Source organism: Arvicanthis niloticus, chromosome 23, assembly GCF_011762505.2.
Source record: "Arvicanthis niloticus isolate mArvNil1 chromosome 23, mArvNil1.pat.X, whole genome shotgun sequence".
Lineage (NCBI taxonomy): Eukaryota > Metazoa > Chordata > Mammalia > Rodentia > Muridae > Arvicanthis > Arvicanthis niloticus.
Window position 1 is genome coordinate 18,255,260 of NC_133430.1, and position 25,418 is coordinate 18,280,677.

At 46.3% G+C, this 25,418-nt stretch overlaps 1 protein-coding gene across 5 annotated transcripts in view; it reads right to left on the reverse strand.

Moving 5' to 3' along the window:
* Positions 1–25,418, reverse strand: part of Tdp1 (tyrosyl-DNA phosphodiesterase 1) — an 82,548-nt gene that overhangs the window by 7,561 nt on the left and 49,569 nt on the right. For 3 of the 5 annotated variants that reach the window (XM_076921426.1, XM_076921424.1, XM_076921427.1), the window contains exons 14-15: positions 22,102–22,204; positions 12,510–12,618 (exon numbers count right to left, since the gene is read on the reverse strand). In XM_076921426.1, coding sequence (XP_076777541.1) covers positions 12,510–12,618; positions 22,102–22,204 — 212 coding nt within the window. Of the gene's footprint in view, positions 1–2,161; positions 2,461–12,509; positions 12,619–22,101; positions 22,205–25,418 lie in introns of those variants that run through there. The other 2 variants (XM_076921428.1, XM_076921425.1) reach the window with 1 other exon arrangement.

Below are 25,418 nucleotides of genomic sequence, written 5' to 3' on the forward strand. Positions count from 1 at the left end.
CACCAATATAACCACTGTTCTATAGATGTAGGTAAAGAACACCCATGCAAACCTCCATTTTAAGGTGTTCTTCAGTCAAAGGCACGTGTTCTCAAGTTCTTTCTTGTATTCTTAGGATGGGATTATAGCTGTAATTCTCTGGTAATGAAAGTCAAATGCTCTCCCTAAACTAAAAAAACATCTAAAGAAATGCTGCAGGGATTAGGAGCATGGCTGCTCCTGTAGAGGACAGGGTCAGCTCCCAGTGGCCATGTCAGGCAGTGCATAGCCCCTTGTGACTCCGCTTCCAAGGGCTCCAATGCCCTCTCTGACCTCCCAAGGTACCCGTACATATGTGACATATACTTACAGAGACACATAAGTAAAACTTAAAATAAACCAGCTTGATCATTCAGAAATGGCTTCATAATCAGTAAGAATACTTATAAGTTAGCCTAGACAACTGGCTTTTTGCAAAGGAAAAAGACATGACAAAATTGATCCAAGATCCTTATTCTAAACATCCTAAGTCTTGTACATAAACCATATTCTCTTGAAAGTTGTACGACATTTTAAAAATTTCTATTCAGGAAAACCATCTAACATCTACTTCAAAATAGGACACCTGAGCTTGCTCTGTGGGGCATGGGGTGGTGTAGAGGGTGTGAGCTTCTGTGGCAGCAAAACTGAGTCTGGTCCAGAACGTCACGTGGACAGCCCTTGAAGCTTCGGTTCCTCATCTGTAGATCAGGGACTTAAGCACAGGATACAGAGGGAACCTCAGGAACCACGGACCGTTTCTGCCACGTGAACAAACACAGCCTCCCCAACTGTGGTTCTTTGTGGTCACGTGTGGGACACTCCTCTCATCAGTCTGTCTGCAGTGACAGAGAAGCAGAAGGCGGCTGTTTCACGTGGTGCCGAGGCCTCAGCAGGTGGAGAAAGTCACTCTATAGTGCCACTGAGAGACCTCAAAGAGAGAGGAGGCGGGAAACAAAGGACAGAAGGGGTCACCACGCTTCACATAGGCAGAGGGGCTGGCTGCTTCAGCTTGGGAAGCTGAGCCGGAACCTGTGGATAATGAAGTACAACGTCCTCAGAACTGTAGCAGTGTGATCTGTGGCATAAACCTCTAGCGCTTTAAAGAAATCAGCTACTTCCGTGAGGAAAAAGAAAGAAGAAATAAAGAAGAAGAGGAAAAAAGAAGTGGAGGAGGAGGAGGAAGGAAAGAGGAGACAGAGGAAGGAGAAGAAGAGGGGGAGGAAGAGAAAGAAGAGGAGGAAGAAGAGAAGGATGAGAACAAGGACAGAAGAAGGGCCCATACAGGTAAAGGCGCCCATGTGTTCTCCTTTATTCTTGGGGCATTACTTCTTTTGTGTACTAGCAACTGTGTCTAGAAAGCACGTGGTCCTGGCTCAGACCTGCCATTTGCAGGGCCCATGCTCCTGAGAGGGGCACAGGCTCGCAGATGCTTGGAGCACAAACCTCTTGGGTGCAGATAGTCTCTAATGGTACTGTCAGGCTTTCTCCAAGGCCACTCTATAGAACCTCTATTAAGTGAGCCGTCAGGGCCCTGCTGGTCTAGAGGAGTGTGATCAGAGAACCAAACTAGAACGAGCACACAAAGCAAGTCATGAACTTACGGTTCACCATGATGATTAACTGCAGGACAGGCCGAGCAGCCTCATACCTTTCTCAGCTTGTGTATGCTGTGCCTGACACACTTGTGGCTTGAGCCCCAGTTCCTTCCAGGTGCTGGTGGGGACTCCCTGCAATAGCACTGCCACTGTCTTGCAGTTGGAGGACCAATGCATGGGGATCTGAGGTACTTGGCTTAGGGCTGGCACCACCACTACCTTGCTTTCTGCTGCCAGCACTGAGGTCTGTTGCCTCTTTCCATAGTAGGCTGGTTCCTGGGATCCAGGAAGATTGAAAACTGAGGATGGAGAGAACAAATGGCCCTGCTCTCTCTGAGCAGGTGAAGGAAGGAAGGGCACAAAGTCAAACTGATCTGTAAAGCTGGCACCATCACTGAACCTTGAGCTCACCACTTGGGCTAGGCTGGCTAGCCAGTGAAGCTCAGGGATCCCACTGCCCTCCCTGGGTCACAGGCACGCCGCTACCGTGCCTGCTTTTTGCATGCTTGCTGGGAATTGGTAATTTCATTCCAGGACTGTACACATTTTTAAATACCGTGAAATTTAATAGCTTCATTTTAGGACATATAAAAGTGAATTAAGAAAATAACACCTCTTCTTTAATAAGAATGTTGACAATGACCATCAGACACAGCCCAGATCGACTTTCGTGAGGAGTCTTGAATGGGTGCAAGACTTTAAGAGAGGTGAATTTTCAGTACAAACAAGAGCATCCACTGTGTCACACTCAAATGTCACAGCACTTCGCCTCAGGAGGGCACCCACATGTTGCCATGCGTGTCAGGTGCTTTGACATAAGGAATGTTCCAAATCCATGGCTGATCTGGGGAGGAAGCACAGCACATATGTTTATTCGGACTGTCACAGAGCTATTCGCCTACTGGGATCAAACCATTTGGTGCTCAGCTTTCCAAGTTGTGAAGAATACTTTCTGAATCAGTCCTTCCAAACCCCACGGTACCGTCTGCAGACAATAGCTTTTATAAAGGTTCATGTTAGAACCGAGGGTTAAATGAGCATGGGGAACAGGCCAGGAGAAAACCACATGAAGCCATGTAGCATGTAAGACATAACACCCGACAGATGACCCCCCTCCCCCCGCCATGTGCACGAGTGTACTCTTTCCTGTGCATGTGGTGTGCAGAGGCCAGGGGTTACAGGCGCACCACGGCTCTTCTTTGTGTGGTCCCCACACTTGCACATCACTTTACCCACAGAGCCACCCCAGCCTTTCTCTTCTCTTAGGAAGCTGACAAAAGCACGGTGGCAACTGGCATGTCTCTGCTCTCAGCTGCTCACACATAACCAAGAAGTCTTGGGTCATATTCCTAGAATGTTTTTTGTTATACTGTTATTTTAAAGGTTAATGATCAACATGACAAGATCTGTATAAATAACCGAAGACTAACGTCACAGAAGCAACAGGCCTGGGCCTGTCCTCTGGCAAGAAGGCCTGTGAGGGCTCCTAGCACAATGAGGATGTTCACTAACTAGCGCTTCCCCTTCTCTCTACATTGGCCTGAGTTGACATTAGAAATCTTTTAGTCATTCTCCACCTTATTTATCAAAGCAGGGTCCTCAATTGAACCCAGAGCTTCCACCTTATGTATCGAAGCAGGGTCCTCAATTGAACCCAGAGCTCGCCAATACAGCTAGTCTGACCGGCCAGTTTACTGTGGCAATCCCACCACCTTCTGACACTGGAATGACAAGTGTGCCACCATGCCCACCTTATATGGCTTCTGGGGACTCACACTCCAGACGCCATACTTGTGTAACCATTGCCTAAAGCACTAATAACTCACCTCCCAGTCTGTCAAGTCATTCTCTTCAGAGAATGGGTAGAGTGGAACCATTTCAAAAGAACCATGAGCCGGGGTTAATCCCAGGTTAAAGGACGTCCCCATCATTGCCTCCGTCAGTGTTATGGAAGATGAACTTCTAAGGCCACAGTGCTTATTGTAAACAGGTTCCCTCAGTCTTAAGGACCGCCAGGACTGACCCAGCCCTACCTATTTGACTTTGGGAACCCTTCCCCATCTCTAAAGAAGTGATAGCAGCTCAGAGGGCAGCCTGTTTGTGCTGAGTAACCTCAGAGCAATCATGCCCACAGCCACTCACGGAAGGATCTGAAGGAGTTCCAAAGATGGCAACAAAGTATCTTAACATCCTTCCTTCGTCTGGCCTTGAAAGTACGAAACAAACCCTTTTTTGTTGACTCGCCAAGTTTGTTGGAACCTGGTAACCCCAGGGCCTGTTTTCCAAAAAGACGGAGAGCCTGGGGACTAATGGCCTTGGACTTGACTTCCTGCCCTCTATCAGTGCCGTTCTCTTCCTTTAGAGGCACCGTCTTTTGTACCTGGATCCATTATACACCTATCTTTCCCATGTCGCTCTGTGGGCGACATTGCCCCACTTCATTCCAGGCAGAGGACACCCTGATTCTTGCCATGCGCACTTCACAGCAATGCCTGGCACCAGACAGACTTACTAAGCAGCCAGTAACCTCATTTATTTAGTACTGCATTTATTCCTGTCCCTCACCCTCAGGCAACAGGGACCAGGCAAGGATCTGGGAAGCTCCCTGTTGGCCGATCTTTGAAGCTCTGCTTTATAAAGGAGCAGAGTGCCAGCACTCTTGGGTGGATCATTTCCCAGGCTGGCTGACAGGTCTGCAGCCACAGGGAGAAGAGGGTGGCTGTGCCACTACTGTACCTTTGTGCCCAATCCTCTTAATCCTCTAAAGACCCCTCAAAAGAGAGCCGGCCTTGTAATCTACTCACACATGCATCCAGAATAGCTACGGAGTGGCGACTAGATGCCAGGGAATCATCTGCTAGATACTGCAGACAGAAAGGAGGTGAGCCAGATTTGCCAGCCTCGTTGAGGGAACTTACATTCCAAAGTGGAAGGCAGAAAAGCAGGTGGCCATATGTAGCTGTTACTGTGTCTGTGGCTGGTTTCCTAGCAGGTTGGTAAGAGCCTCCCTGGATAGCCTGTTAGAGTAAGATCTTTCCTCTTGACCAGACAGCTTGCCTCACTGGGTCTGGGCTGGGTCAAGCAACGCATATTTGGATTAAGTTCTAAAGCTGATCTCAACCCAGTAAGAGCTTAGGATCCAAGGTAAAGAACATGAAATCTTACCCCTGCTTCCCAGCCCCCCAGGAATACAGTGGAACGGCAAAGGAGCATGGCCAGGCCTGCAGTTAGGGACGAAAGACTGCTTGTAGGTAGAGGAAAGACCAGGAAGATAAACAAGAAGGCACCTTTGGAGGTGACGAACAAGGAAGCCCATGCTAAGGTTTAACGAAGCTGGAAGGCTGGGGATAACAGTCTGCAGGTTCAATACCTTTGTGTTTCTACTTCATCCCCCTTTGGCTCTGGAGTGGGCATCTATGTTTATGTTAAGTATGGAAGGTGGAGCCAGTCTGCCTGTGCAGCCTTGACCAAGGTAACCCGAGTGTCCCAGGTTCCTTATTTGGAAAGTGGGACTTGCACTGTAGCAGTCCTGTTGGGGGGTTATGAAAATACAGTGAATTAATTCATGTCACAAGCCTGCATCAGCTCCTAGCATACTAGAGGGACTCAAGCAGTGCAGGGTGCTGTGGTAACCATCACGGTCTCTCTCAGGGTAAGAAGTAGCAGTGTCCCGTGTGCTGTGCAAGTTCTGACAGGGTTTACAACAGACAAGTCCCAATAAGCCACACAATCTCTGTCTGCCAGGCGACTTGCTCTTTTCTCTGATGCTTTTAAGGACTGGTCCAGGGTTAAGGGCCTAGAACTGTTACTGCCAGGGCCAACCTCACATGTACTCTTCCCAGTCCCCACTGTGCAGGGACACTTAAGGACTCACTTTAAAGGACTCTTTCTCAGGTCAGAGATCCCCAGCAGAAGCAGCCTGGGTTGTGTGTGTGGGGGGCAGGTGGGTAAAGAGACAAACTCAAGTGTGTTCCAGTGACATCTACTTCAGCCAACCCAGGAAACCAGATGAATAAAGATAATCTAACTTGAAATCTAAGGGAAGTTCTAAAACATGGTCCTCTGCTTTAACAAACTTAGCAGAAATGGTGTATATGGGCAGCATCACTGTTAAGTGAGCCAGCCCACTGCTTCCTCCTGAGGAACCACTGATCTGGGAGTGTCTACACTGGAGCAGAACACTGTCTGGTGGGAGGAAGAACAACTCACTTCGCTGAAAACCAGGTGTTTATTTCAAGGGAGCTGGATCAATTGCATGGTTATTTCAACAATAATTTCCTTAAGATTCCTTACCACACCCTCTTTGGAAGCTGAGCTGGTAGTTTACTTCCTGCTTTCTGGTTATGCTATGAAATAAATGCAGATTTCATTAAAGAAGGAGACCAAAAGTCTAAAAAGCTGGGCATTATGACCCATGCCTTTAATCTTGGAGACAGGGAAAGAGCTAGTGAGTTCCAGGCCAGCCTGGTCTACGCATAACCAGTTCCAGACCAGCCAGTACTACATAGCAATTAAAAAAAAAATTCATTCTAAAATTTTTTTTCTAGATGCCTCATTAAAACATTCCTCATGCCGGGCGGTGGTGGAGCACGCCTTTAATCCCAGAACTTGGGAGGCAAAGGCAGGCGGATTTCTGAGTTTGAGGCCAGCCTGGTCTACAGAGTGAGTTCCAGGACAGCCAGAGCTACACAGAGAAACCCTGTCTCGAAAACCAACAAAACAAAACAAACAAACAAACAAACAAAAAACCCCAAAACATTCCTCATTTCTCAAGATTTTCCTTTTGGAAAAATAGATCTTTAAAAATAAAACATACCAATTTTATGTAACTACCCTTTTTTTAATTGTTTTTTATTTTTTGGGAAAGGACAACTGAATCAACTTCCCATCTCCCTCTTTCAGTTTGGACTTCATAATTTAGTGATAGTTATGACTGGTCTAAGCTGAACTTACTCTGATATCTGAACACAAGGAACTATTCTAAGCTAATCAACAATAGTTACACTATTTGGGATCAGTGGTTCTGAAATGGCTTAGAGGATGTGCTCCATCTGCTTATACGGGATTATATGTGATATATATGATATATCTGCTTCTATGTGAGTAAATGTGATACATGTGATATATCTGATTATATGGGCTCAGTCTGAACTTGGTATCTCAGCTCAAGCAGGCTGCCAGGACCTCGTCTGCTGAGTCTGTACACCTGTAGTTTATTAGCCTTTCCCAGCCACTGAAATTAGTATGTACAAATACATGCTGCCTAGGAGAGATTACATATAACTTGGTAGACACCAATCAGAGCCTCCAAAGAGAAGAGTTGTGAAAGGAGCAGTTGGTACCAGGTGCCTCCTGACATGAAACATCAGGACAAACACAATATACTTTGGTGGTTCTCGTGGCAAAAGTACGACTGCCTGGGCCTCATGAAGAAGAAACAGTGGGCAAACACAGCATAGAATGCTTCCTGTGGATTACAAAGTCACTAGCCTGTGCTCTGCGAAAACTGAATGTCAGGACACACACGGCTACGGACCTGCCCCGCGCTGATGGAGGCTACAGGTGGGCTAAATGAGTGACACATATAACGATCCAGGCTCTCTCTTTCACTGCAAGAAGTGTGAACGTATTCCGCACAGGAAAAGCACAGACTCCATACAAACTGCGGCCCTGACAGTGACACCGACTTATGGAAGAAAATGCTTTTATTTAGGGGGGAAAGATATTATATCTTCAAATTTCAGACAGCTTGGGAAATGTGCGAGGACGGATGCAAATGGAACACAGTACTGACTCAGGAAACTTGGTGAGAGGCACAAGGAAATTCTTGTGTGCTTCTTGCAAAATACTATATATGGATGACCTTGTATAATTTTTTTTTAAATAGAGAGGAACAGTAGAGCACAGATGCTGTGGAAGGGAAGGAAGACTGGAGGGTGACATCACTATAATGGAGAAGAGAGGGCAACATGGGGAGGGGAAGGAGGGCAGGGTGACAGCTCCAAGGGTGTTTGACAAAAGTACAGGGAATTATTTATAAGCCTACTTAAGATTGCACACATGTGTGTACATGTGTTTCTAATACAGTTTATATAAAAAACACACGTACAGGCATGTGCACGCACACACACACACACACACACACACACACACACACACACAGAGTTCCAATGGAGTTACCTGACATAGGGTGATAGATAATATTCCTTCCAGGAGCCACAGGCTGTCTAACACAAACACTGTCTTTTGAGTTGCTGGTCATGGGGTCCAAGAGAGCTCCAAAACAATACAGGTAGCGGCTAATGAGGGAGGAAGGGAGGTAGGACCAGGGTTTCTAGGGACAACCCCCTGAGGGGTTTCTTAATCCTAAGTGGCTATCCTTTAATATCCTGGTAATGTATATCCAGGCAACAATAACTAGACTCAGTAGGGTATGTGTGTTTAATAATAATTACAGAAGAGGTCATGAATTTAGAGGGTTTGGAGGGGCAGAGATTGAGGGGAAGGTTGGAGGGGTGGGAATGATGTAAAAATAGTGGATTCATGTATGAAATTCTAAACAAAACAAAACAAGCTACTATCAGAGTTGAAGCTCTGCACGCTTACCTACTTTGTAAATTCCAGATGTGCTTGCTCTCACCATTGTGCTTACTTATCTTCTTTCCTTGCTTCGTTCCTTCCAGTGCCAAGGATCTAGTCCCAGAGTCTCATGCACTCACTCGAATGCCGAGCCACAGCCCTGGTCTCAACACTTCTTAGGTCAAAGTATGACAGACTTTCCTCTAACATCACTGTATTTATTCTTTTCTTGTTTTTGTTTTGTTTTTCGAGACAGGGTTTCTCTGTGTAGCCTTGGCTGTCCTGGAACTCACTCTGTAGACCAGGCTGGCCTTGAACTCAGAAATCCGCCTGCTTCTGCCTCCCAAGTGCTGGGATTAAAGGCGTGCGCCACCACCACCCGGCAGTTTATTCTTTTAATATAGGATACAAAGAATATCTGCTAAAAAAAAAAATGGAGAGATGCCCTTGGAATCAGTATAGGACCTGTTTCACATTCTCTTCCAACTCAAGGTTGTCAATTGGAGAAACTGAACTACCATGTTCATTTAAGGGGCTGGTGATCTTGCTCCCAAAGGCACGATGGGTTCCCTTTACACACATCCTTGCCAGCGCTTGCTACTCTACACTGCAGCTGAGAATGTAAACTAGTCCAGACAGTGTAGACGTCAGCACAGAGGTGTCTCAAATCTAAAACCAGATCTACCATATGGCCCAGCTACACTACTCCTGGCTGATTTTCCCAAAGGACTCCCAGGCAACACACACAGACACTCACACACCACGACACTGAAGCAGCACTCACAGTGGCTCAGTTATGGAGCCAACCTGGGGTCTAACACCAAGGAATGAGAGACTGTTACATGTATGTACGTATGTATGTACGTATGTATGTATGTATGTATGTATGCATGTATAATAGAGAACACTCAGTCACACACAAGAATGCAGTTATGCTGACTTCAGGCAAGGTGACACAGGAGGATGGAGGGATCCACATCAAGAGAATCAAGCTAGTCTCAGAAGGACGAGTACGCTTTCTTTCATTTGGCTCCTAGATTTTTATATACTCACATAAAATTATTCACGTATACATGCCAGGAAGGGGGAAGTAAAGCAGTGTAGGGACACAGGGGACTAATGGGGGAGGGGAGGGCTGAGAAGGGGGAGGGTATAGGAGAATATGTTCAACATAAAATACATACTTGTATGAAAATTTAAAAGCCCATAGAACTGTGTGTGTGGATCAGTAGCACAGTGCCCACCCAACATGTGCTGGCCCTGGATTCTAACCCAGCATAGGAAGGAAGGAATAAAAAGACAAACACCATTCCAATTATTATTATTACTACTACAATATTTACTTTTTGGTTTTTCGAGACAGGGTTTCTCTGTGTAACAGCCCTGGCTGTCCTAGACTTGCTTCGTAGACCAGGCTGACTTTGAACTAACAGAGATCTGCCTGCCTTTGCCGCCCACGTACTAAGATTAAAGGCATGTGATACCACACCCAACTCACCATTCCTATTCTTAAAGTGGATCTCTCTTTTCAAAAGCACAACCTAAACTTGATAATGGGGGAACCCATACCTATCTGCATCACCCAGAGACTTTAAGAACTGTGCCTGCACACAGTAGGCTCTCAATATTGTGACTCTGTAGAGAACTGTCAACTATGGTTCAAAGCAAAGCACCCCAGGAAATGAGCTTAGCTTCCGTCACGTTATCTGACCAGTTTCTTTGTTCCAAGATAACACCTGGCTGCGCTTTTGCAGTGGGATATTCCTGTTAAGCTTTCGGTGTGGACCTCTGATTTAAAAAAAAAATATGGGATGAGACCTTCTGTGTGTTGCCACAGTTCAAAAATCACTTTTAAAAATGAAGTGCTTTTGAAATGGCCTTAACCACTTGTTTTCCTTTGCCTTAATAAAACACCTCTGTATGGGCCACAGACCTTTACAGAACACTGGGCATTTGGAAAGTAATATCTAAATTACTAACATTATTCTGCACACTGCTGAAGGAATGCAGAAGACAAAATAACAGTGATAAAGCACAATGTTCCAATTTCTTTTCTATGTATCTTTCAAAGAAAATGGCTAAGAAACAAGAAATTCAACAAAACACCCTAAAAAAGCACCTTGTTTGCTGGTCAAATAGAAGATTTAAACTTCCTACAGTCTAGGTTAACACCTGCCCACTGCAAAATTCTGAGCTGTTGCAAATGTTTTTCCTACTAGAGGGAAGGAACTTCAGGACATCTGAGTGTTTGTGATCTCTCCCTTGTTTTCCTCCTCCTCTGGAGAGGGCTACTGGACAGGGAAGGAACCCGGCCATGGCTTAAGGAGGGCAAGGCCCAGGGTCAGACCCCAGTAGGCAGGGCCCAAAGCAACCATCTCAGGTCATTCTTCTCTAGAACTTGACTTAAAAGAGGAGAAACACGACAAACAGAGAAAGAAAGGAAAGCACAAAGCCAGAGGTGAGGGGACTGAGCTACAAGAGCTATAGACTCCAAAGCCGGTGCTTAGTAAGGACAGGGAGAGAGGCTCACACTAATTCAATGTCCAGTGCACAGGGGACTGAACTAGACCTTGTAAGAAGAGTAGTTATGATAAATCCAGCCAATGTTTACCGACTGCTAGCTGAGCTAGGCACTGTGGTAGGCACCTGATAGACTTCATCTCAGTTAACGCTCTCAACAGCCTGCAAGAGGAACTAGCATCCCCATTTTGCAAACTGACACAGGCCTACAACTCAGCAAACTGCCCAAGGCTACTTACTAAGCAGGACAGATGGCACATAAACAAGTTATTTTAAAACATGGCCTCCTTTTTACAATTTTATTTTGGCAGAGCCTAAGGTAAAATTTCACCTTTGGTGAAATTCTGGTTGAAATCTATTGCAACCCTGCTGTTACAATGAATATGTATGAGATACAAACTCTGAAAGCTCATAGAAGAGTCATGCTTCATAAGTGTGTCAACAGCTAGGGAGGGGCAATGTCACCTGTAGCGTTTAGGATGGCACACTGGCAGCATATATCAACACAGTCTGAGGAAATGGGTTCACCAGATGAAGAGGTCTGGTTCATCAAGAAAGCCCCAAGGTGATTGTGGGAGGGAATTTCCCAGAAGCCAGCTGGCACAGCTGTGGGAGGAAAGCCTGCACCAGACTGTCTGTCATGAACTGAAGACTTGGGACTGTTAATGAAGTGACGCCATTCAAACCTCCCCACCACACTACATACAGTCCTTGTTCAGATTTAGCACATTTGCATGTTCTAACCTGGCCATTCCTGGAGGTGTCTGTTCTCTACAGAGTGTCAGTTATGGTTGGATAGTAAACACAAGTATTTGAAGTCAGAAGTGCTTCCTGATTGCACATCTCTATGACCCTGAACCCACTTTAAAGACTGACATTCTTTGGGTGGTAACAGCTGCCCAGGGAGGATGGTCACCCTGGGATGATCCCCAGTGAGGATGTCTGACCCTGTAGACCAGTGGTTCTCCACCTTCCTTATGCTGTGACCCTTTAATCCAGTTCCTCATGTTGTGATGACCCCAGCCATAAAACATTCTAATGCTATGAATTGTAATATAAATATCTGATATGTAGGATATCTGATATTTGACCCTAAAGGTTTGACCCACGGATTGACAATCACTGCTGTGGACTGTCCTATGGAATCTTTAGTGGGAACTGTACTTGGTCACCGCCTCTAGGAAAGTCCAGTGCAGCAAGTTTCAAAGTGTGGCGTGCTGACCTCTCCTGGGGTGTGTCTATAAATCAAAGTTATTTCTTAGTGACACAATGCCATCCTGTGCTATCCTGGCTTTAATGTGTCTACAGGCTATGTATGGCTGACATCACAACAGAGGAAGCAGCAGCAGATGAGAGGGTTCAGCAGTCACCGTTTAGGCTGCACAATAAAGATGCTTTTGAAAACCATGAAATGACACCACTTCCCTCACTAATTTTGTCTTTTACTTTGGGAACTGGCCACAAGGCATAATAGGGTGGCTTATTATTTTAAAACTAATAAGTCAATGTAAACATTTAAGCATTTTCCAGTTTCGTTTCTATTATAGTAAATACCAATATATACGTGAAGCTCATGTAAATTAAGGCTCTGATGACTCCTGGCAACTGAGTGTGCGTGGGCTCTAAGAGAACTGCATCCCTTGAGTGGCTTCAGACACGGAAGCAGGAACCTGCTGCAAGTCTGAGCCTCCAGTGGTTTCCAGGACCCAGGCTCACACAGAGACCACGGCTGCCTCCCAAGTTGCTTACTTCCACTACTGCGCATGGTCACGGTTCCCTTCTTTTGTATCTCACCTTCACTCCCGTAGAGCTCTGGGGGCAGGTCATAGGGCACAGGAAAGGAGGCCATCGGCTCACAGTTGCTGGAGAAGAATTTCTGTTTCACTTTGAAGGTGTCCAGGCCCTGCAGACACAGAGGGAGGCTATGACTTAATCTTGTTTTCTAAAACACCCAGAAGATCTTAAGGATGATGTATCTTTATGATACCTCCAAGAATACTGAGTGATTTCAGAGCTATTTTTCAATGATGGACAGGAAAATATGTTCTATAACTCCTTCCCCCAAATTATTTTCTTCTGTGAGAGGCTGCACCCCTCACTGTGGGCTGGGCCCTCCCTCATCAATCATGACTCGAGAAGTGTTCCACGCACCTGCCTATGGGCTAATCTGGTGGAGACATTCTCTCAGTTGAGTTTCTCTCTTCCCAGGTGATGCCAGCTTGTGTCAGGCTGACAAAAAACCAACCTGCACAACGTTTCAACCTTACATCCCCAGGACAAGCCCTGCTGCTCAGTGGGTACGCAAGAAACACCGAGCTGCAGGCAGGAGACTAAAGTGCCCGCTCTGCTTGTTTTATTGGCTTCTGTAGACCAGCAGCTGCACTAACACATGGGGAAGGGTCTTGTGCACATTAAGGAGCACAGAGGAGGGCTGGGGGTGAGGCTCAGTGGTAGAGAACTATCCAAATATGTGGAATGCCCTGGGTTCAATCCCCAGCACTACAGGAAAACCACACCATATGGACCTGCAGGCAGGTATGGGGTTATAGCTGTTATGGCAAAGATGTTGGTTGATTCGAAGAAATGCAGTATGTGACAAAGGCCTGGCAGAAATGCTAGACAGACAGACAGACAAATAAATTAAAAAGGGAAGAATGACTCATGTCTGTGGCAGGCTGAGGAAAGGCTTTGTAGAAAATTAATACTGTAGCGGTTTTTAAAACTTGAGTATAATTTTGACAAGCAGCGATGGCAGGAAGAGCATCAGGGGAGAGCAATACATTCAACGAAAAGCTTAGAGGAGGCTCATTTCATGGAGCTGAGCGCACTGGTATGGGAGTGGGGAAATGTTAGCACTGGGGACTGTTAACACGTCTCTAAATGAGAAGAGAGCTGGACATCTGTGCTTTGCCTCCATTAAGCCAGGTATGTTATCTGGTTATTAGTGACTCAGGCATGAGTCAGCCTGGAGGCGTTGGGGGAGATGCCTTGTTGCTGGGAGCTCATGTCCATCAACTGGAAATGTCAGAACACTGACGATACGGCTTGGCTACTGCCTTCGAGCCCTGCTTTGAAGCAAAGAACCTTCAATGCTTGCCTTGTTGCTTATACTTGTTTGATGACTACCCATCATCGACACCCAAATGTACCCCAGGGATGCAGTTAGAGATTGACTGAGGAGATGCAGAGGTTCTGAAGGAGACATCTCATCGTGAGGTAGCTGGAATAGCTTGGGCAAGGGACTGGACTGGAGATTGCTCAGCCAGGTGACCACAAGCTCTCACAAGAGAAACAGGAAGTGGTCTTGGTAATGAGAGACACAAACCTAAGTATTAGAACTGCAAAAGGCAGAGGAAAGAAGCTGGAGACCAAGAACTCCTGCAGGCCTGGGCCTGGTGACGTAAGCTAAAGACACTGCTGGCTGGCACTGCCAGCCACACATTCCCCATTTAGCAGTAGGTGCTGGATCATGTCACCACAACCCCCACTTTGTCCTTTCTCAACGTCTCACCTTTGACCATTCTGCATCTGGGGAAACATCTCTTATTTTTGTAGTGGTAGCACCCAACTCAGAGTTCCTGTGGGGACGCAGGCCACAGGGATGCACCAGTCTGAGTTCTCAGGGTGTGCTCTGTGGCAGTGACTTTAGTGACAAGGAAACAAACCTGGGGTGGCAGCTGTCCACACACACCCTGTCCTATCCTTTCTATGAAACAAATAGCCAGCCTCATATTTGCTACAAGAGAACCAGAAAAATGGAAAAGTCTGGCAACTGTACAAGTCTTTAGCTCATAGACTCAACATTTTTTTTTAACAGCCATGAAGCTATGGGAGAGTCTTTATGGCCTTAAGCCAATTTTGATGCCCTACATGTTCCAAGCCTGAACTTCCTCTTGGGATGTCTGACCTCAGACATAAGAATGTTTGAACCATCCACATCTGACAAGAACCAATATGCTTTTTTCTTGAATGCCATTTCTGATCCAAATTCTAGGGTATTAAAAAAAAAAAAAAAGCACCACTTTTCCCTTCAATCTGCATGTCAAATCATTTGAGGCTGTCTCCTAATTATCATTATTTATATATCACAAGTGGTATTGCTTGGCATTTTACAAAACAGAGAAAGGCACCCTCCCAGGCACAGTACTTAAGACAATGCATTTATAAAACACCAGGTGAGAGGGTGGACATGAATCACACATGACAAATTGTTGGCTTCTCCCTCCCTCAGCTGGGAGGGAGAAAGCACTAGTTATTGCTGGGATCATGTAGGCTCAGCAGTTTGTCTCAATCACAGAGAAGTCTATGCAGTCTTTGTGGTTTACGCCATTAGCCACATGAGCTCCCGTAGCAACTGCAAGTCTAAAACTCTCCATGAGACACTGGTTTTTTGTTTGTTTGATTTTTGTTTTGTTTGTCTTTTGAGTCCTGGCTGACCTGGCTTATTTATATAGATCAGGTTGGCCTTGAATTCACAAAGACCCAAGGTACTGGGTTTCCCTGGAACTGGGATAGCACCCAGTTCTGTAGACCCAGAGTCTGTAGGTAGGAGCCAGGAGAGGCCAGAGGGAATATGCCTTCTTTATCAGATGGGCTGATTGTTAAGGAAGGAAATGACAGAAAAGTGGCCTGTACCTCTGGCCCACAGATGTTTACAGCTAGGGTCTGGGGAAAGCTCACAAAGTGGGTACACCATAGGGCTCTGGAGAGTAGGGGTTTTGGTAGCTAGGATGCTTGTGACAGTGCAGCTTCTGGGCAGGAGGACCAGTACAAGAGTGTGGGGTGCAAGAAGACTGATCTGGCTGAAAGCCTAGAGGACAGGCGTCTGCTTTCAGCCCTGAAGTTTGAGCCACTCCCATCTCCAGAAGCAGCCTTTTTGAGGTCTGGGAAACAACCAGGCTTGTTTCAAACCCTTTGCAGGTTCAGGCTTTTAATTTTCATGTGACTTTCTGAATTTGTTACTAGATGGTCCCCCACTATAGGACAGTCTAGTCCAGCTGTCCTATCCTGATCTCATTTCAAGTCCTTTCTCCATGTGTCATTTTGGTGCTAAAGATCTAGGTCCCTTAGTCTTTCTTTTCTTTAAAGAATTATTTACTTATTTTATGTCTATGAATACACTGTAGCTGTCTTCAGACACACCAAAAGAGGGCATCGGATCCCATTACAGATGGTTGTGAGCCACCATGCGGTTGCTGGGAACTGAACTCAGGACCTCTGGAAGAGCAGTCGGTGCTCTTAACCACTGAGCCATCTCTCCAGCCTGGTCCCTTAGTCTTTCAATTTGGTGCCCTGGAGAGTTCCTTTTCTTGGTTCTTGGGTGTTTCTCCAATGTGTTCCCAGCCTGTCTCCTCCTACATTATTTCAGTGGGAATGATTCATGGGTGGAATTTAAAAGGTTACAAGACATGCTCCGTGGAGCACTTGCTCAGCTGTGGCCTCCCGAGGGACTGGGCAGAGGTGTACAAAGGGACATGGAGGAGGGCTCAGGTGCAATGCTTGTGAATTTCACTAGCTCTCTCAGCCACACCCGTCTTAGTGGGACCTATGAGACTGACCATCGATCATCTGAGAAGACATCATTTGCTTGTGGTATGCACCATCACTCAGAACAGCAACAACAAAAATAATGATTTAACCAAACAGAGAAGGGAGAGAGTAGACGTGATTGAAGTCAAGGCTTAGAATTTGATTTTTTTTCTCTTTAACCCTGACTACAGAAAAGTGGGAATCCATTACCTCAGAAGCAAATGAACCTGGGGCTCAGAAGAGCTGGGGATGGTTCTGTTTCTGTCAACGGTGAAATATTATCAGCATCTAGATCAGTGTACTCAACCCTCCTGATGCGGCGACCTCAGTTCCCCAACAGTAATACTGATCCCCGACCATAAGATTATTACATTTTTACTTCATAATTATAAGTTTGCTACTGTTACGGATCACAATGTAAATACCCGATATGCAGGATATCTGATATGTAACCCCTGTGAAAGGGCCCACTGACCACCAAGGGGTGGAAACTGCTGTTCTAGATCAATTCTAAAATTGCCAATGGCATCCTTGTTGTAAATGAGGCATGCTGGCTCTGTACCCAATACAGTTTTGGGGCCCTAGGAGTGCTACACTACATGGCCGATTACTGATTGCTGAATGTCAGGTCTTGTCACAGTTGTGGGAAAGCAGAGACGCTCTAGCTACTGCCTCTGCCTACTGGATGCTACACATTCTTGTTTGCAACGCTGGTCTCAAGGCACTGTGCAGGATGCAGTAGTCTGCAATGCCTCATGGGCTTAGGACAGAAGTGGCACTGCTGGCTGCTGATGACCCAGGAACATGGATGCCACGGACACAGGGCTCTGCCTCGAAGGCACACAGAGACTGATGGGGAAGGTGGATCCGGATGGTGTCTGGCCAGGAGGCTGACTGCATGAGTCTAGATGAGCTAACTCTCCAGAAACCACGGAATGAAACACACTGAAGTGTGTCTCATCAGCACCAAACAGGGGACACTAAGAGAGATGTAACTTCTGACCTCATTTCACAGCAAGCCCTGCTCTTGTCAGTGAACTCTGTAAAGTTATTAGCAACACAGAAATCTTTAAGACATTTATTAAGTGAATATACAGGGATTGATATTACATTGCAATTTGTATTGATAACAGTATTGTTAAAGTTAGACACAAACACAGACGTAGGAAACTGTGTGTGTGTGAGAGAGAGAGAGAGAGGGAGAGAGGGGGAGAGGGGGAGAGGGAGAGAGGGAGAGGGAGAGAGAGAGAGAGAGAGAGAGAGAGAGAGAGAGAGAGAGAGGCACATAACATCAACACAACTGCTTCAAGCAAGCTCATCCACCGTTCAAATGCTTCAAACAACACAATCTATGGTGATACTGATGTATCTACTATGCACAGTGACCAGACACTGCTGTGCATGCTGCTTCTGTGCCAGCTGCTCAGAGAAGACTGCAAAGTCCAAAAAGTTAAAGGAAGCAACACCAGCTGATGGCCATGTGTTCAGAGCTTCCACACACTCACAGAAGAACAGCACAGTGGATGAGGGAATAACAACAACCACCCTATAAGTGGGATATGCAAGGAGCCCAGGATCCCAGAAGCTGTGGGATGCAGAGAAGAGTGCCTGCAGGGGCAGGTGCCATAGCTAAGGTTAGAGCTGCTTTCTAATATGGATTTGGTCTGGCTAGAGGAGGGCCCAGTGAGAACCATGGGCCCTCCATATGCCCACGTAGGACCAAGTGCCAGGAGGGGCTGGAGAGATGGCTTGCAGTTAAGAGTACTCGCTGCTCTTTCAGAGGACCCTGGTTTGATTCCCAGTAACTACATGATGGCTCATAATTGTATGTAATTCCAGTTCCAGGGAAATGGACACCCTTTTCTGGCCTCCATGGGCACCAGGCAAGCACTTGACACACAGACACACATTCAGGGAAACACTCATACATATAAAATAATAAAATACATTTAAGAAAATTAAAGAGGTGCTGGCAGTGAGAGGGGAGGGGTGTGGCTTGGGCAGTCAGGAGTTACTGCCTGGGGGGAAAGGTAGGTCCACTAGGAGGCTGAATTGTGTGTTACAGATCTGCAGCCAGTGGGTAGCACTAGCAGACTTGTGGTCAGCAGAGACCATCTGGCAGCAGGATGCAGCGAAGCTTGCAGATGGCTTCTGGGAGGAAAGCCTGAAGAAAGGAGCCGCAGGGAAGGAAGCAGAGGCTGATGTAGAACAGCTGGCATGCCCTAGTCACAGTGGCTGCAGGGATGGATGGCCAGAGGTGACACTATTAAGCAGCACTGAGCAGTTAGGGATGACAACAACCAGTGGCTAAAAGATAGGGAGAAAGAGTTGCCATGGGTGTGTCTCATGCTTCTAAGCAGGGAAGTGGGGTGACCAGTAACAGTAACTCATTAGCAATCAGATCGTCTGGCTAGTGTCCTTTAAATGATTTAGCTGATTTTGATGACATTTGCAAATGCCATATATCCTCAAGTACCTTCTGAATAATATAAGTGGTAATCTATAATTTAAGAATTATGTTTTATAAGATTCTGAGGCTCTCACATGTAATGTAGATCATCTTTTCACTGTCCACGTGGGACCCAGTCTGTCCCAGTAATCCTGCCTTGCAACCCCCAGACTGGAAGCCCAGTCTCCTAGGCTAGCTCCATCATCATACCCCAGTCCTGGCACACAGAAAACCATTTTCTCCTTGACTATAATGTTATAGATCCCTGCAAGCCTCTGCCTGAAACTGGGTTGAGAACTCACTGAAGGCCACCTCCCAGAATCCTTTCCCAGGTCCCCGGCACAGCCCATGCTCCCCACCCACCGGGACTACTTATATCTGGAAATGTCTGACCAGGCTTCTGATCATGTGCTACACACTTTGCATCTATGCATCTCAATGTATAGACACATTGTTCTCATTCTTGTTCTCATTCTTCCCCCAGGGCGCCCCATAGGGGAGGCCCTGTGTGACTGTGGACATGAGCTGCCAATGAGGAGGTTGACCCTGACCACTACAATGGGCTCTGAGAAGGAAACTGAGCAGTTCTGTGGCATACCTCTCTTGCAGAGAAGGGTGATAATTCTAGAGCTTGGGTGATTGCTGGCTTCCTTCAGAGTCAATACCACACATAGCACTTCTGCTCCTTTTCCAGAAGCTTCCCATCACACAGAAGTTCTGCTATAGTCTCTTCCTATATAAAAAACAAACACTTCATCCCATAGACCAACAAGGCCCATGCCAGCTCACTTTTTGGTGATGCGCTCTGGAAATCCATCTCTGGGGTGGCTTTAACTCACAGTACCCTCCCCTTCTCTAGAGACATGCCCACAACAGGGGGATGCACTGGGAGGGCCCAGATCTAGAATACAGACAGAAGCCCAAGAAGCAGAAATATGCAGAGTGGTCTTCACTGAGTGGAAGCCCACTGGTGGCAGTAGCCAGAGAAAAGGACCACATTGGATCCGGAGCTGGGCTGGCTCCTCCCCATCTTCCAGTCTGAATTATCAATAATTCCTTTGGTTCCTTTTTAATTCCCTTTGTGGGATTAACCATATTTTTATAAACTGCAAACAAAAGATCTCTGTAGCTCCTTAGTGTCAGCTTACTTGGGCTGCACACCATGCTCATGGCTTAGCCCTCAGCTCACAGCCAGACATGTATCTTGCAGTCCACGGATGGGGTGTCTGACCGTGATCATGATCACGGGCTCCCTGAGAGCACAATACGCTTCTGTGTATTCTCCACAATGCCTAATGTTAGCACTCTGTCCAGCTGTTTATGACTTACTGAAGGGCACAGATAGCTCAACTGAATGGGAAGATGCTGGGACAGGGTTATGGTTGGCTAGTCCTTACCAGTTTTATAGAAGAAGCTGCTGAAGATCTGTGACCTTTCTTAATATGGTTCCCCCGCCAAATACCTTTTATTTGATATACATAAGACCAGCAAAAACGGTGAACTAGAGAAGTGCATACATGGAAAGACCAAGGAACAGCACTTTCAGTCATATGATTAGTGTGGCCTCAAAGTTCAAGTCACTGTGTTTCCTGTCTCTCTCTTCCTGTTTTTCTATTCCTCCCACTTAAAAATACCACTTATTCTTCAGCTTTCCAGACAAAGACTCAATAAATACAACAAAACCACAACATGTATAAACCACTATGGCTATTCTGTTTATCTTTCCTTGGCCAGTGCTATAACTGGTACATCTGCTGACAGTTGAGAAAGCTAAGGTCAATCTAAAGCTTACCAGTAACCAGGACATGAAAAACATGGTCCCAGTGCTTGGAGCCTAGTTCCTGGGTGGCATAGCTCAGAAGGGGTGGCATCGTCTTTCACGTTTGCTAGACAGTCTTAATAACTAGTGCAATCTCTCTTTTACCTCAAATTGTATGTGTGCCTTGTTCTTAGTTAAGTCAATTTGAGCATTATTCTCTATGGCTTTCCTCTGATTTACAGGAAAAGACTATCTGTATTGATGGGGGCCTGGAGCCCAGGGCGACAGTACATTTCTATCTTATGAACATTCCCTTGCGTAGGGATCAGCTTAGAACAGACTTTAGAAATGCTAACAACAAAAGCCAAAGAAGAAAGACATTCAGTGTACTCCACCCTTTGGGTCAGCACTGGAAGGCAGTTTTTACCTGGAGAGAAGCCACAATCACAGCAAATATCTGAGCACTGTAGTCTAGAATCATGAACTTGCCATTTCCCAAAATTGTGATAGAATTGAAAGATCAGACAGAGCGGGCAGAATGCAGAGGCCTCCAGCTAGATCCTATACTAGACATCATGTTCTTGTCCTTCGAGTCACCATCTACTTGTGGGGCTGTGACGCTGAAATCTAGCTGTGAGCAGCAAACACATTTACACAGTAGGGAAGAGAAGGGACTGAATGCAGGATAGCAGTTACATCCTGAAGCCCTGGGGTGGAGGACGATAGGTGAAAACTGGCAAGTGGAGGGGGGAGGGAGAGAGGGAGAGGGAGAGGGAGAGGGAGAGGGAGAGGGAGAGGGAGAGAGAGACTTCAAGTCCATTACTGCTCATGGCTGATGTAGACCTACAGCCAAGCTCATGATACCCTTAGCTCACCTACTTCATCCCAAGCAGCTCACAATGGACCTATCCTAAAACTACAGCAAGCAGTACAGAGGGAAACAGAGGGGCATTGGCTGTCTCCCTGTGTAGGCAACCCTGGCTGTATCCCCTGGTTAAGGGTGTGCCCAGAGAGTCTGAAGAAGGTACGGGGGGGCATCGGCACCTCAGGGAGATGAGTCTCTGGAAGTATGATTCTCGTGCGTAGTGCAGCATATGGCTCAGGCCACCTGGTCCCCACAGGCACAGCAGACACTTCATCTGGTGTTTAGCCACGGAAGCTGTTAGCCATTTGAAAGCTGCCGAGGAGGAGCTGATGTACATCTTGTGGGAGCACTTCCAACATGGTGCATTTCTGGGTGCTCACATCACATGCGTCCTCAGCCACGGCCTGAACTCTGTGCTCCTCAGCTTCGCTACTGCCAACGCCTCTTCAGTTGTGGTGCCTCTTCCAACTCTCCCTGTCCTCTCAACCCTCCCCATCTTTCCCTCCTCCTACCACTCCACCCCTCAAAGTCCTGCACCTGGCTGGGCTACTCCTTTCACAACTTGTCCCTTCCCACTGTATGAGGCTTCACTTCGTGCTTCACAGTACTTATTTACTGTGGTTATTAGCCTCGCCTTCAACAGCTAGCCAGATTAAAAGCACAGGTTTTGGATTAGAATCCTGACCTTACACCAGAGCACACTGGCCCACACAGTGATCAGAGGAAGAGGACAGGGTCCCATTCATAACTTGTAAGACTGAAGGGTAGATACAATGTTACTCACAAATGCTGATGGGAGGAAAAGGACCCCGAGCTCGTAGGAGCGAATCATCAGCTGGGTGCCGTTCTTCTCCAACGCTCCCCAGGCAGCCTTGGACAGATTTGCACTGTGGAGATGAGGATACAGAAGGAGCTATCTCAGTGTGGCATCTTTGTGCGGGTCAGACATGCACAGCTGCGAGAGCACCGGTCAAAGAACAGAGCCGCAATCACATTGATTCAATCCCAAGCCCAACTGTGTATTGAAAAGGAAATTTAAGTCACAGTGTACTGTAATTTTCACGATTTATCTAACTGCTAATTTGGGATAGCTTCACTCTTGTAGGCATGACCCCCCAGGGCAGTTATTAAAGTGATTATCTGCCTTAGAAGTATTTTTTTTCCATGCCCAACTCCCTTTTCTTTTTATAGTCCTGGTATTGATTGTCATGGCTTCTAGTTTTGTTGTATGTAAAAGCTGCACTTAAGACAAATCTGTGAGCCAGAGACACGGCTCAGTGATTAAGGTTGTGAATGAGTGAGGAGGCTTTTGCACACCCAGAGTATGGTTTCCAGATCCAGGGGATCCGATGCCCTCTTCTGGTCTCCAAGGGCACTACACTCATGTGTACAAACCTCCATGCAGACACATACATGTAACTAAAAATAATAAAAATAAATAAACCTGTTAATATTATCCTAACATGTAGCTGCTTTCTGTCGTTTTGTGGGGAAGGATAACTACAGCTAATTTCTACTATTGCTTTGAAGAAAGCAGCTTTGGAGCTACTAGCCTGGTGCTTGGAGTCAAAAAGAAATGGCTTATACAGAATCATGTTTAATGTAGACAGAGTTGTGGGTATGGCTTAAAAAAAAAAAAATCCCAGCACAGAAGGAAGGAGACCTGAACAGACAGACATGAGGGAAGTGCCAAGATGCACTCTGGTTCTCATTTATATCCCTGACTATGCTAAGAAGCTAGCTTCACAGAAGTGGGCAGGAGCCTGGCACTGGTGGAGGATGGGAGGGGGTAAGGCTCAGACAGGGTGGAGGAAGGCCAGACAGCTGGTATCAAAATGAGTCCTAGAGCATTGCCTTCAGTGCCTACAGCTAGAAACAGCTTCTTATATACTTGATTATTTAAGGCAGGCAGGCAGGCAGGCAGGCAGGCAGGCAGGCAGGCAGGCAGGCAGGCAGGCTTTATTGTGGCTCATAGTTTGAGGGTACAATCTACTATGGCTTGGCAATGACAGTGACTGTAGCTGTGGCTGTAGGACCACATGGCAGCACAATATGGATATTGTGCCCCTAGTTTGGAAGCAGAGAGAGATGAATGCTGGACCATGGGGCAGTCTGACAATATAAAGGGTGGACCTTCCCTATTCAGTTAAACCTTCTGGAAACATCTTCATAGAAATGCCGAGAAGTTTGTCTTCTAAATCTTGACAAGCTGACAGTCAAAATTAACCAGTGTGTGTGTGTGTGTGTGTGTGTGTGTGTGTGTGTAATTTGAGGGTAGCAGGATACAGGTGCTATAAAGAGAAAAAATGGGGGCAGGGACTAGCTGTGGAGAGGGGAGGGAGGAGAGTGGGTGACAGGGAAAAAGAAATGACATTAAAAATATCTGAAAAAGCTACAGGGAAACCTACTATTTTATAAGCTTATATATATTTATCTCTCCACACAAAAGGGTGTTCCTCAGGAGCGGTATACTGTCAATACTGTCAAACAAAAACTCCAGTGCCAGATAGGGAGTATTTCCCTTCAAGTTGTTGGTCAGAAAGGTTCACCATACCCCTAAACAATATAGAGTATTGCTACTGTCCTTGGTTACCTCCCAGAATATGAAGGTGAAGTCTATTGCTGAAGACACTATACACACTCAGTTGCAGGTCTCACTGGGGAATCTCGTCGGTACGGACCTTGAAGCCTCCTTCTTGAGGACCAGCACTTAAGAGTGTCTGAAGGCTACGTGAGCACCAAGGGAAAACAGCCCCACCAGCTGTAACTACTGAGAACTTCTTACACATTATAAAAAGAGCTAAATGGCAGGAGTTAGAAACTCTAAAAGGCGAGTGTCTACAGAAACGAAAACAGTTTTTACTCTGACTTGATCACTGTACGTTGTATATGGCATTCCCGACAAATGTGTGCAACTTTAGGAAAGATCCTCTCTGACTCATCAGATTAAACCTGCCACATGGCCTTAAAAAATCCACTATGTTTGTCCGAGTGCTATTTCTCTTTAAAGATGACGAAGAGGAGCTGGGCGTGGCAGTACATGAGTGTAACTGCCCAGCTCTGGAGGTGGGGGCTGGCTGATCAGGAGTCCAGGGCCAGCCTGGGCTACATGAGACCTTGCTCAAAGAGTATTTACAGATGTAACTGCCTTCTCAAGCAGCTGGAGCACACTGGGGATCGGGAACCTTTCTGTGCAGCACAAGGTCGCAGAGAAACACGGCAGAAGTAGAAGGAGAGTTATCATTTTAGGAAATCATTTCCTTTGAAAGTCAGCTAGCTCTTAGGTTTCTCACCCGTCAGTAATAAATGGCACCTTTCTCACGCCGAGGCAAATGTTTAATGGTAAAATTAACCAGCAGGCTGAGGTGGAGGTTGTCTTCTCAAAGTCTTTTCTAGATTTTTACCTTCTGGTAACTCCCTTGAATGTCAACAACATGATACCCGGGCCAACGGTGCCCACAGAAAGGCTTCACATGCCACAGGTTGAGGGTTTTTCCATAGCAAGGACAGACGGAGACCACAGGGACACTCTGTAAGACGGCTTCCTCCTAGCCTGGTTTTGCACTTGCTGTCTAGCAGAATCCCAACTATCCACAGCCTTCAAAATTCTATCCCGAGCACTGGAAGACTTGAAAGACACTTGTAGGTTGTCTGGGTGACAAATCAACATTCCTTGAAATGTCATCTTTAATAATTTCTTATACTATGACTAATGCTTTGAATCACTGGCACCTGGGGCAGCCAGGAAACCAGGAATGTATTTCCAAACTCTCATGCTGTCTGCTCTGGGTGTGGGTGGTATCGACAGGCAGGAGAAGCCACCAGTGTCTTTTACAAGGCAAAGTGATCCCCAATGCTCATGCAGAGTTCTGTGTTCCTGGAACTCGGAAGGCATCCCCGATGCAATTTTCCACTCAGACCCGCTGTCCACTGCCTTTATCCTCCAGCTCTCTCCTGCCTCCCTCTGGACAGAGAAACCTTCTTCTCAAAGTACAAGGTCCACTTCCTTGTTCTTGCTATATTTAGAGTGGTGCTTGAGTATTAAAAAGGGGAGGATTACTTCATTCTTTGAGGGATGGAATTCTAGAGCGTAGGATTCAG